Raw genomic sequence first — 12,994 nt, forward strand, 5'->3', positions numbered from 1 at the left:
AAGCATACGACACTGAGTAAACTATGATATAAAATATGCACATAATGGAGCATCTATGGCTGTAGAACGGAATGAAGATGTCTGTAAACGGATAAAATATGATTTATAGGGGATATTATTACCTTTAAAAAGTTTTTAAAAGTCCAGGTTTAGAACAGTCAATCTGTTAGCATGATTTGATCTGATAATTCTACTTTTGAGATTTTATCCCAAGGAAATTATATGGTGCATGTATCAGGGCTTTGGGGGATGGGCAGGGAGCATAATTTTACCCTGGCAATGGGAACATCATTAGGGTTGCTGCCAAAAATAGGGGGTGGGAGTGGCATAAACAAGTGTCTGTTAATAGAAAAATACCATATAGTTAGTAAAAGTAATACACAAACATCTAGATTTGTCAAGGAAGTAATACTTGGGAAGATAGTACACAAAGCAAAGTTAGTTCTGGTATATTACCAAATCTATAAATTAGCATTGTTTAGAATAATAATTGGAGTTAGAGTGATTTTCAGATTTGAATGTAAGTTATGTTCACTTTTTAAATAAATCAAGTTAAATTCATAATAATGAAAGAAAGGAACTATTTTGAAAGCTAAAAGTTTTTTGATACTATCTCTGTGCCTTGATACTTCTCCTTTTAAGATGCATTTGGTCTCCTTGATGTTATTCAGCCTTCTAGTCTTTAACTTAGTTATCTCTTTTTTCTTACTTGACTCATTAGAATTTGTTTAAACTGTTATAAAATTTTACAGCTTTGCAAAAATGCAATTAATGAATCAGATATGAAAAATCCATTTCTATCTATTAAAAAAATACACACATATATTAATATGTGTACACATTCTTTATTAGAAATAAGTTGTATCTGTGCCCAGAAATTGAAAAGTGTATTTGTATTGCCATGCAGTTTGTGTACTGTACGTCCATGTTGCATTGTTAAGAAAGTAATATTACCTGTGCTAGGCTCTGCTACAAGAAGTAAATGATCTTTGTGTCAGTGAAAATAGAAGGTTCTGTCCCATATTGATCTAGCACTTAAACTACTGTGCTATGCCTCAGTTGCCTAAAGTAGGCAGCTTAAGAATTTTGTAATTTAAAAACTCAAAACCCCATAATACCTGCAGAAAAAGAAAAAAAAAAGAAAAAAACCTTGGATTTTAAGGATACTAATTTAAAACTAATCTGAACAATGTTTATTATTTTAAATACTTTTGATGATAGACCATTGATAAAAGACCATTTTAGTTTAACTTGTTCTTAATAGGAATAGACGAAATAGGGTTACTAGAATGGATTGGAGGAAAATGTGAAGGAGTTATAAAAAGAAAATGCTATCTTTTATTAGCACTATTACTCTTGTGAAATTCTTGTTTTATAAAATACCTTGATTTGCATTGAAGATGACAGTCAAAGAACCCCTTTCATTCCCCCTGAAATGGGACTTCTTAGGTAAGTCAAAAACTAGTTAATATCCCTATGATTTTTGAGTACTGCCAGTGTGTGGCACATTCTGAGTGCTCCCTTTATCTCCCAACAGAGGGTGCAGCCCCAGCTCTGTGGCTTTTGCATGCAAGATCTCAGTGAGTCCTGGAGGCACTCTGTTTCTCAGATGCCAGGCAGCCACGTCTGTGAAGCTCTCCCTTTCCTGAATTTATCTCACCCATTTAGTCTAGACTATGACCTCTTAGAGGGCAGGAACTGTTTGTTTGTGTCTCTGTTGATCCTCAGTGCCTCTTAATTCAGTAAACATAAGAATGAATGTATAGTATTTGAACTGTTTACCGTAGAGGATGAAGTTAGGTGTTTAACATTCATGTTGTTTTTATCAGGAAACAGAATTGGTTAAGAATTCTATGCTTTTTTTCCAATTTAAACAGAGGAAGGCAAGAAACAACTCTACTAGAAGTGGATAATTTCTCCTTGAGCTTAAAGGTGTTCGGCAGTAATACTGGAGTAAACTTTAGTATTAGAGGTAAAAAATTCATACCCCTGAAAAAAAGATGAAAAACTGTATTATAAAGATATCATCACTGGATTTCCAGATTTATCTCTATCACTTAACTCCTTAGAAGATTTCAGTAAAACAGTTTCTAAAACTTACTGAATATGTGTCTATTTAAGACTTTGCTGCCTGCTTTTGAATCTCATAGGACTTTTGAAATGTAAGATATGTGTCAGTCACTCCCTTCAGTGTGTATTGTACGAAATAATCATAGAGTAAGTAGAAAGTTTACCACCAGGCTGTGTTATTTGCACATTTGTGGAAGTTTAATTCTGGACAGATGACAGAGAAAAGCACTGACAATACAGTTTCTTATGGATCGTCGTCGTCTTTTAATGGAGAGATCCATCAAGAATCAACTTTTCCTGTTGACTCAAAATCTCCAATTTGCCTTCATACATTAGTAAATATCTGAAGACTTCATTTCACCCCTAGAATAAAGTTATTGCTGTTAACTTGGCAGATGTGCCACCATTCTCCACTTCCTATGTCAGATAACTCTGATAAATGCTGGCATTTTCTTTCTCAACCCAGTCCTTGTCCTTGTTCAAGATAGAGCTTTTTGAATTCTTTATTTTTCCATCAGAGTTGGCTCCTAAAACGAAAGCTATTTGCTATCCTTGGTGTATGCCAAAATCACTGGTGCACTCTCCTCCAGCATGACAGATGCTGGAGAACAGAAAGCTTCTGCCAGGATGGTTGTCCCTGCAATACAAACATCTGCTTTAGGAAATATCAATGAGTTTTTGGGAGTGCAGCAGCAAAAACAAGAAGAAAAGCCTGGGATAAATAAAACAACAATTAGATAAGGGAACCCATTGCTTCAAACAGTAGTATCTCATTGATTTATATCATTTTTCAGCTGGCAATCAAGGATGATCTATCATTATTTTTGTGCATGGCTTTGCTGTACTTGAAGATGTTGCCATGATATTATAATTTAAATCATGTAGGATTTCTGATCTCCATGGCAAAAAATACAGTTTAATGGAGTATATGCCTCATCAGAATGTCACCAGAAAAGTTCTATATGTTCTTTTAAGGTGATTATGTTTGATAGCATATAAAAGATCGGAGATTATTTACCAGAGTTACCTCTAATCACTTTACATGTAAAGTTTTGGTGCTAGAGCTTAAAAACTTGCTATCAAATTCTGCTACTGATAGACAAGGAAGAAAAGGAACCAAGAAATTAGTTTTTTGGGCGAGTAGAATATTGTTTCAAGATGGCACTAAGTACTAAAACAAAAAGTATTCATCAAGTCTTTCGAAGTCTTAATACTGATTAAACAACAAAACAGAACCCGTGACAGGGCCTTTCCTGTGTTTTTCTCTTGAGATTCCCATTAGATTACATTCAGAAGAGAAGAAATTTAGAGTTTGATTTGTCTACTAAATCATACTATCATTCCCTGGGGCGTATGCAGTGCTAATGGAAAGTAACATGAGGAGGGACCCATCATTTCTAAATAGTGCCATTACAACAACACTTAAGACCATTGGCTTTTGTTTATGACTATACCATGCCCAAACGGAATCAGAATTCACTTAAGAGAGAGTGTTGGGATAAAAGTGAGATGCTGGTAAGGTGGAATCTGCTTGAGATGGCGCAGTAGGCAGTGAGTTACCTAGCAAAGTAGTTTTTTAATTATTAACTGGAGCTTGGACCCCAAACTCTTAATACTAGGTTGGACCTTGACAAAGATACTATTTATCCTCTTACCAGTGGTCAAACTTAAGATTTAGAACTCGACCAGTCCAGTAAGTCTAGAATAAAAGAAACCTGAAATGAAAAGCAAGAGAGGGATTTTCCCCATCGTCAAGTGCCAAGCCAATACCATGCATCCCAGGGCTTTTCAGAACTGTGTCCCAGCTGCTGAATGAGTAAGAAAATGTGTTTAAAAAGAGGGAAGGAGAAAAAAAGATGGTGTGAGATCTTTTCCACTCCATCTCCGATGGACAGAGGAGAGACATGTGCACGTATTCACTGCGCTTTTGCCAGATATGGAGAGAATCTTTTAGGATTGAATACTCCAGTGTTAGAAAAGTCAGTCACGGCAATCTAATCAGCTTGTACCTCTGGAGAAGGTAGTGGGATTTGGGGTAGGGTAAAGGAGGCATGGGTGGTAAAAGGGACTTTTTAAACTGTGTGCAGCTTTATAGTTTGAATTGTTTAATTGAGAAAATGTCTGTGTATTACTTCTGTCATTAAGGGAGAGAGGAAAAATCCAATTTTAGAGCAGAAGAAAGCTTAGGGACAAAAAACGGCATAGCAGTGACATAGTTGTGAAAGGTTGCAGTCTATTCAAATAATGGTAAAAACATGAAAACAGGCAGCAGGAGCAGTGGGAAGCAGGGAAGGCAGGGCTGCTGATGATGGGAAGCATCCCGTCATAAGGACTGGACCTCATGTAGGGGTGGGGGAGGACCAATCAAAGTTAAAGTAGAAGTAGGTGTTCTTTTTTTATAGACGGAGTCTCACTCTGTCACACAGGCTGGAGTGCAATGTCCTGGTCTCAGCTCACTGCAACCTCCGCCTCCCAGGTTCAAGTGATTCTCCTGCCTCAGCCTCCCGAGTAGCTGGGATTACAGGCACACACCACCATGCCCAGCTAATTTTTGTATTTTTTAGTAGACTTGGGGTTTCGTCATGTTGTCCAGGCTGATCTCGAACCCCTGACCTCAGGTGACCCGCCCACCTTGGCTTCTTGAAGTGCTGACATTACAGGCGTGAGCCCCTGTGCCTGGCCTTTTTTTGTTTTTGTTTTTTTGAGATAGAGTCTCACTCTGTTGCCCAGGCTGGAGTGCAGTGGCATGATCACGGCTCACTGCAGCCTCCACCTCCCAGGCTCAAGCTATCCTCCCACCTCAGCAGGAACTACAGGCATGTGTCACCACGCCTGGCTAATTTTTTTAAAAAATTTTTTTGTTGAGGTGGGGTCATACTGTGTTGCCCAGGCTGGCCTTGAGCTCCTGGACTCTAGCAGCCCTGCCACCTCATCCTCCCAAAGTGCTGGCATTATAGGCGTGAGCCACTGCACCCAACCAAAATAATATTTTAATCATAATCGTAAAACATAGTGAAAGCAAAGACATTTTTGAAAAGGTTCATTCATACACTCATCACTCTACACTTTTATTCTTCTAGTCCTTATTCACAGGAACTTTTTTTTTTTTAACCTAGTTCTAATCACAATCTATATATCATTTTGTGTTCTGCTGTTTTTACCTAGTCTTCTTGTAATAATTTTCCATGTGGAAGGTGGAAGGTTCTAAGCAAGAGAGTGACATAATCAGACTTGTCTTTTATGAAAATGACCCTGGCAGCAGAAGTGAGGATGAATTTGAGGGAAGAGATTCAAAATGGGATTAAAGAGTAGGGAGTGTATTCAGCAGGTGTTTAGGGAGTCCTGCTCTGAAGAACCATGAGAGGAGAGTTCTAGCATAAACATGGAAGTTTCTTCCTGAGTCCGCATTGTGAATTGGGAGCAAGCCTTTTCCCCTTAGCCAAGTAGAAATGCTGCCTGATTCCATTTGGAAAGCCTTTCTCTGCCTTCAACAGTTTGCACTATCTCAGAAATCTGGTTTCTCTCTGAAATTGGCTGGGCCCTAAGAGACCACAAAGACTTAACCAGTGTTGATTGATTACTGTGGTGCATGAAAACAATTTCATTTGTCCTGGGTAGCACCTGTGTGTAGCTCCCAGGGACTACTGTTAGTGTTGTGGTTAGAAGTGTGTGTGTGTTTGGGGGGCTGGGGGCGGGGGAGTAGTGATAGAGGTTCTGAGATTTTTTGTGAATAAAACATCAGTATTATTATTACAGCAGTACATATTAATTCCAAAAATTGCTACATACAAGTACTTTCAGGATGATAAATTAGGAAGGGAGCCCCAGACTATTCAAAGACAGGGCAGACTCTGCTGCTACCCAGTCTTGCTGATTATGTTTAGGGCAAGTCATTTAACCTCTCTGGTGCCTAGTGGACTCAACTTTAAAAATCGTAGGAGTTTTTAACCTCTGAGATGTCAATGCTGCCATTTCAGCAATACTTTTTTTTTTTTTTTTTTTTTTTTTGGCTGGGAATAATTATCTTTGGTAGGTGATAGGCTAGTATACTATACATTAAACGTTGGCAGTAATAGCTTAGGGGCCATCACTCTATCTGGTCAGCGAAGCCTGTGAAATGGTTACCACTATAAACAGACTTCATTACGATCTTTGATTTTAAAGTGATTTATGTCAGTATTCGAAGAGGTGTTCTAATCTAGTTTCACTTTTATTTAGCAGACTGGTAAAATTCAGGTCAAATCAAGTAGATCGCAGAATAGCAGAGCGAGTAAGGAGTAAACCCGTTGCCTTTTTCTTCCTCTTTCTGCTTTCTCTCCCCTCATCCCGCCTTACTCCTGCTCCTCCTTCCCTTTCCTGAAGAAAGGGCAGCCTTTATTCATTAGTGTAGTAGATACCATCATAAAAGACTGTAGATGGCAATCAGTATATATTTTAAAGATTTAAAAACTGAAACATTTGTAAACTCCTACTTTAAATTTTAGCTTACTTTTTCACTTAAAAATGAAAACCTCAAAACTGTTCCTGTCATGAAAAATTCCTATTACTTTACTAACTTGTTTCTAAAGTACTTTGTTAAATTCCTCAATAATTCATTTATTTAAATGTAGGTGCATACTTCGTCATTTCCAAAAAAGGATTTCTGGTGATTCCTTGCCTGTAATTAATTTGCTACTTGGTATTAAATCATCTTTCTCGATTCATTTTTCCTTTAAAGTCAGAGCAAGACATTTTATGTACTTGAAAGAGTGAGAAGGAACCACAACATGACTTTGTGAGATGCTTGCCAGTAGTGAAAACAGACTGATAATAAGGCCAAGAAAAGCCTCAGCCTTCTGTGGAGAAAAGCACGCTATATCTGGGCCTTCATGAAATTTGCATACCACTTTGCATATATACATGCACAGTTTCTTTGGTGACTTCCTGTATTTGGTTTTAATTTTCGAATAAATGAGATTTTTTAAAAGGTGGATTTGTGTTATATTGGCATATTGTCTATTTAAAAGAAACCACTACTGTCTACTGAAAAAAAACACTATTTTGTTTCCACAGAAACCTGCTAATATTTTAGTTATGGGTGAAGGTCCTGAGCGAGGAAGAGTAAAAATTGGTATGTTATATCTTTGCTAAGTCACAGTGTAGCACTCTTTTAAAACTTTTGCAGGCAGCTATATCACTTCTGATTTTTGCTGTAATATGCATATATTCATATAGTTCCATATGATCGAAGCCATTTCTAAAGAGTATGCATAAAAGTAAAAAATGTTTCACACTCTTGAAAGGTGTCAGACACTCCTAAAGACTGAAACATTCTAATTATGAAACCGTGCAAGTTTCCCAGAAACCTCTGCTTTCATTAAATATAGCCTCTAGAGGTGAGGGGCTTCTATCTCTGTTAGAGGCCAGCCTCACCTTTAGTCACACGGGCATACATACAGCATGCTAATAATCCTATCAGTCATGTTTGCTTGAGTCAGATTAGGTGAGCACATATGTCTCTGTTGACCTCGTCTAGATTAGGAGTTATTAACACAAACTCTAGGGAAAACCATGAGGCTGGATAGGTACAGAACCTTAAGTTCTAACGAGACTGTCTTGTAGTAGGCCTTTGCCTGATGGGAAAAAAAAAATTAATGGGCATTCTCTACATATTTTCTGATAGCTCTATTTTCTTAAATATCAAAGCAAAATTTTACCCACTTCTGGTCTGATAATCTGTAAGGATAAAACTAAATTTATTTAATCTGATTATTTTTTTCATTGTCATTTCCAAGTTGTGTTTGTCAACATATATTTAGTTTGTTTTGTGTATGTGTAGAAGAAATGTTTAAATTGTATTAATTTAAAGACATCAGGATTGTAACAAAGTTAATAGTAACTTCTGATCACAAGATTTAATGTAAATTGGAAGTAACAGCTGATTTGTATCACTTCACCAACAAAGAAACACATGTGTGTTCTTAACCCTTCTAATATTCTTCCTTATAAATCCCCCCAGATCCCACTTTCCACTTCTAATTAGACTCTTAAAATACTCTGTTTTTGATACAACTTTCAAATGTTTAGTTATGAATAGATTTGATGGCCTTAACGAACTCCAAGTTTGGCTTTCCTTGAGAAGCAGACCCTGTCAGCACTCACCCTAGTGCCCTCAGAAATGCCTGTTAAGTCTTTACATGTGCTTTTAAAGGAGTCTCTCCAGTCCATTTTGGTGGCATCAAATTCAAATGTAAGTTCAAAGCATGCAAAATAGAAAAGAACCAGCCGAACAGTAATTACAAAAGTGTTCTTTACTGTATAATTTAGGGAAAATTTATGTAATACACTAAATCTAGTTTGGAATTATACTTCTATGTAATGTATATGATGGCAGGTTTGGGGAACACTACATCTTAAAGCATTCACATTTAAGAAGAAATACTAGTTCTTCTGTAAATCAGTATTTAGTAATCTTACTCATAGTTTTAATTATTTGCCAACTTTTGGGTTGTTTTTTTTTTTTACCTTCGTAATTAAGTTGATTAAAGTAAGGCCTACTTCATTAAAAAATGTGTTTTAGGAAAACAGAACTAAACCTATCAAATGGTGGGTGAGTTTTGAAATTTTTGAATAGGTGGTATGAATAATGATCATTCAACATGTATTAGGCAAAAGCTATGTGTAATGACAACTGTACGTGATACTATTAGGGGTAGATATGAAAGAGACACAATTTTTGCCTTTAAAAGATTATGGTATAGCAGGATAAACAGCCATGCCCGAATAACTACACTACATGTTAAACTGTGTTAAATGCCATGACCAACAGTATCTAATCTCAGTTCTAGCTCTGAGGTGTGAGTTTGTGACTTTTGTCAAATCACCTAACTTCTTGAACCATATTCATCTGGAGAAGGAGGTGATTTAATTAGATGACTTTTAAAGTCTTACCTAGCTTTTTTAAAAAAAAATACTGTGATTCCTTAAAATTAAGTTAGTGAAATTCAACCCAAGTAATGGGGGAAATAATGGTGTTAAAATACTGCATAGTCAACTTCTGATTAATTACACTAGTGAACAGGCTTGTTGATGCAAATAATGGAAAGCCTTACTGTAACTGATCCCATTTCCTGGTGCTTGTGACCAGTACTAAGAATGGAATTGCAGCTCAACAACCCTGTCCCTAACAGTGGGGTGACACATGGAAAGACAAATCTGCCCAGAGAAGCAAGGTCACCCTTGACCTCAGGCAGCAGAGCTTGACTATAACCCCACTGAAGAACTGGGTAACAGTAATTTGAAGAGAATGGAGCTCTCAAACTTGCTTTTTGTAGACTTCTAAAATGGATGTTTTGTTGGTTTCTTCCCCTAGAATTCAGCACGTTTTTCATCTTACTGAATAAGATGGTAAATTAGACTAATTGGTTAGATTTGTAAAAACCATTTACTTAGCATGATTTTTTTTTTTTATTTTTTATTTTACAGCCGACATGGGCTTTGCCCGATTGTTTAATTCACCTTTGAAGCCTTTAGCAGATTTGGATCCAGTGGTGGTTACATTCTGGTACCGAGCCCCTGAACTACTTCTTGGAGCAAGGCATTATACCAAAGCTATTGGTGAGCAGAACTAATTAAAATTCCATGAATTTTTAAGTTTCTTTAAATGACACACATTCCTATATATTTTTAAATTAAGTAGTATAGCAAATTATAGAAATAAGAGCAGGCTGGATGTGATGGCTCATGCCTGTAATCCAAGCACTTTGGGAGGCTGAGGCAGGTGGATTGCTTGAGTCTAGTAGTTTGAGACCAGCCTGGGCAAAATAGCGAGACCTTGTCTTTAAAAATTAGCCGGGCATGGTGTCATGTGCCTGTAGTTCCAGCTACTCGGGAGGCTGTGGTGGGAGGATTGCTTGAGCCTGGTAGGCAAAGGTTGCAATGAATCATGATCGCACCACTGTACTCCAGCCTAGGCGATGGGGAGACCCTGTCCCAAAAAATATAAATAAATAAATAATAAAAGTAAGAGCAAAGCCTAACTCAAAAGTCTACTACCTAGAAATACTATCAGTAGCAATAGGGGTATATCATTCCACGTACCTCTCTCTGCATAGAAAGATATCAAAAATCTTTGTAATTAAATGGGATCATTTATACATTGTATTTAGTTTTATATTTAATTCATAAAACAGTACAATTTTGAAGTCCTTTAACTTCAGACAAGTGTTTCTTTTACCAAAAGAAATAGTAACTTCTAAAAGTGCCCCCTAAAATTAAAGGAAAGACATTATGAAAAAAAAATTAGCACTTTAGGACATTTTAATCCACTTTTCTGTTTTTAATAATATCAATCACCTCCCTATTATAAACAATGAGGAAATTAGTGCTCTTACACTTCTTCCCCTACCAACCTCTCAATCTATAAGCAGCATTAGTAATATCATCATCATCACTTTGTCAGTGTTTACATTTTTTTGTTTGCTAACCATAGTTCCCACAGTTGTTTATACTTAAGTTACGAATTGTTGTGAATTTAATGCTCAGCTGCCAGGCCTCTCACCACTGCTTGTCCATTACTCACACCTTATTCTGCTTCATTCTCTTTGGTTGCATTATCATCAAGTAGTTTTTTTATGTGCTTTACCTTTCTTCTTTTCTTTATTTTGTGTCTGTATGGTTTCCTTAACTTGTTCTGTATCCTCCAGGATGATATCAAACACACTTCTCCTTTACTGGGTAACTGCATCCTGAAGTTTTCTAGTTTGGATTGGTTGGTCTCCAAGCATACTCTACCATTTCATCCTGCCTTTTCCCTTTTTTATTCCTCTGGGTTAGATCTGTTGCTTTCTGGATTTCATTTCTTATTTTGCTACAGTATGTTCTCATGTAAATTCCTTTGGAACTGTATCTTAGAGGTAAAATTTCTAGTTCTTATATTTCTGAAAAATGCCAGTATCATACTTGCTAGCTTGCCCAGGTTTACAATTCTAGGTACAAAAGAATTTTCTCTCAGAACTTGGATGACACCCCTCCATTGCCTTCTAACGTCAGCATTGCTAATGAAGTCCCTGCCAGTCTTGTTCCTAGTCATTGGTAGACCACCTGGGTTTTTTTTGTTTCTGGAAACAAATAGAATTTCTCATCCTTGTATTTCACAGTGATATGCTGACCACTTGGTGGGCACACTCAATCTGAAGTTCATATCCTGTATCTGTGGGAAATTCTCTTGTGTAGTCCTTTGATTACCTCCTCAGTGTTTTCTGTTTCTCTCTTTCCTCAACTCAGTGTTGTCAGATGTTGAATTTCTTGGATTAATCCTTTATACTACTTTTTTTCTCATGTTTTTCTGCCTTTGTCATATCCATTTCTAAAAACCTCTTCTTGTTCTCTGATTATTACTTTTTCATAGTATCTTGTATTTTTTCATAGAAAGAAAAGCCTAATATCTATGAAGACAATGACAACATTGCTGATTTGTTTGTACTTTGCAGTATTTCCAGAATAATTATCTGTGTTTTCTTTATAGTCACTCTTTTCATTGCATGTTTTGATCTCTCCCTTCCATGTCGCAAGCGTTCTTCAACTGTTTGGTGACCCTTGAGTGTCTCTTTGTATTTAACAATCAGGTTACTAAAACTGCTTGAGAACTTTGTATCAATCATGGGACTTAAAGAGTGAGAACTTTAGGGTGATCCAGCAGAGACTGGGGTAACTTCTACATACCAGAAGGTGCAGGTCTTTCCTCTGAGGCCGAAGTCTTCAGGGAAGAGTCCTCCAACTTTTGGCCCATGCTATATGTACCTGGCAGCCTCGGCGTGATCATAGAGAGTAGGGAGGAGGATCCGCTCCTCCTGTTCAAATACAGACTTTGTAGCTGGTATTCCCAAGAACAAAATCTTCACAGCATTGTAGGGGAAAAGTCTGCTTCCTACTCAACGACAGCACTGTGTCCTGAGACCTTCTCTGAACTGTCTTGTCTGCCTTCCATCTTCTAGGTCTCCACTTGGCCAGTTTCTTCTTTACATTCAGACCTTAGTGAAAATAGTACCTCTTCAGAGAGAACTTCCTGGATCACATAGTCTAAAATAGCACCCTACTTCCCCCTTCACACTTTCTTTTACCTTATTGTCTTCATTGACTCAAAGGGTATCTAAACTCCACTAAAACAAATACACCTCACCTCACTGTTCACCATTGCAAACCAGTGCCTATATAGTATGTGGTGAGAACTCAGTTTTCTTTGTTGGATACTTGAATGAATCTTGTCTCTTGACAGTCTCCTTCTGTTCTTGTTAGTGTGCATTTGCACTTTTATTACTTTGCTGTCAATTAAATGTAGATTCAGGAAGGGAAAAGGAGCAATGTTTGTGATCTTTCCCCCATATTAATCTTGAATCCAGTATGTCATTTCCAAAAATCTTTATGTTCATTAATCTTCATACATGCCTTAAGATCACATTTTATTTTACAGAAAAATAAGTCCGTTAGATATGGGAATTCTCTATACTATCTTTGTAACTTTTCTATAAATATAAAATTATTAATACAATATTTAGTTTTTTAAGTCAGTTAAAAGGAAAAATAAGGATTATTTATCTAGTCCTATTTTGGAATACATGTTATTACCTAAGTACATATTTGGGTATCTTTTTTGCAAGCGTACTCTAAATGCATTTAAGGACATATATAAACTAATATGATACACAGCGATTTTTTCCACTTAGAAAATGAATATTTAAAAGCAGTGTTACTTTTGGTAAAGCGTATTAACAAACTCTACAAATAAGAAAGTGATGCTATCGCAGAAACTTGTGACTCTGGCTCATTGTTTATTAACTTCTTATTTTTCCTGAGAAACTTCTGTCTTATTGGAAGCATTAAGATTTATATAACCTGGCCGGGCACGGTGGCTCAAGCCTGTAATCCCAGCACTTTGGGAGGCCGA

The 12,994-nt window shown here is 36.9% G+C and overlaps 1 protein-coding gene across 8 annotated transcripts in view; it reads left to right on the plus strand.

The window, feature by feature from the left end:
- Positions 1-12,994, plus strand: part of CDK8 (cyclin dependent kinase 8) — a 243,778-nt gene that overhangs the window by 213,721 nt on the left and 17,063 nt on the right. For 7 of the 8 annotated variants that reach the window (XM_077973626.1, XM_077973625.1, XM_077973627.1 and 4 more), the window contains 2 exon segments: positions 7,123-7,180; positions 9,535-9,666. In XM_077973626.1, coding sequence (XP_077829752.1) covers positions 7,123-7,180; positions 9,535-9,666 — 190 coding nt within the window. 8 annotated transcript variants of the gene reach the window in all.

The sequence above is a fragment of the Macaca mulatta genome, chromosome 17, assembly GCF_049350105.2.
Source record: "Macaca mulatta isolate MMU2019108-1 chromosome 17, T2T-MMU8v2.0, whole genome shotgun sequence".
Classification (NCBI taxonomy): Eukaryota; Metazoa; Chordata; class Mammalia; order Primates; family Cercopithecidae; genus Macaca; species Macaca mulatta.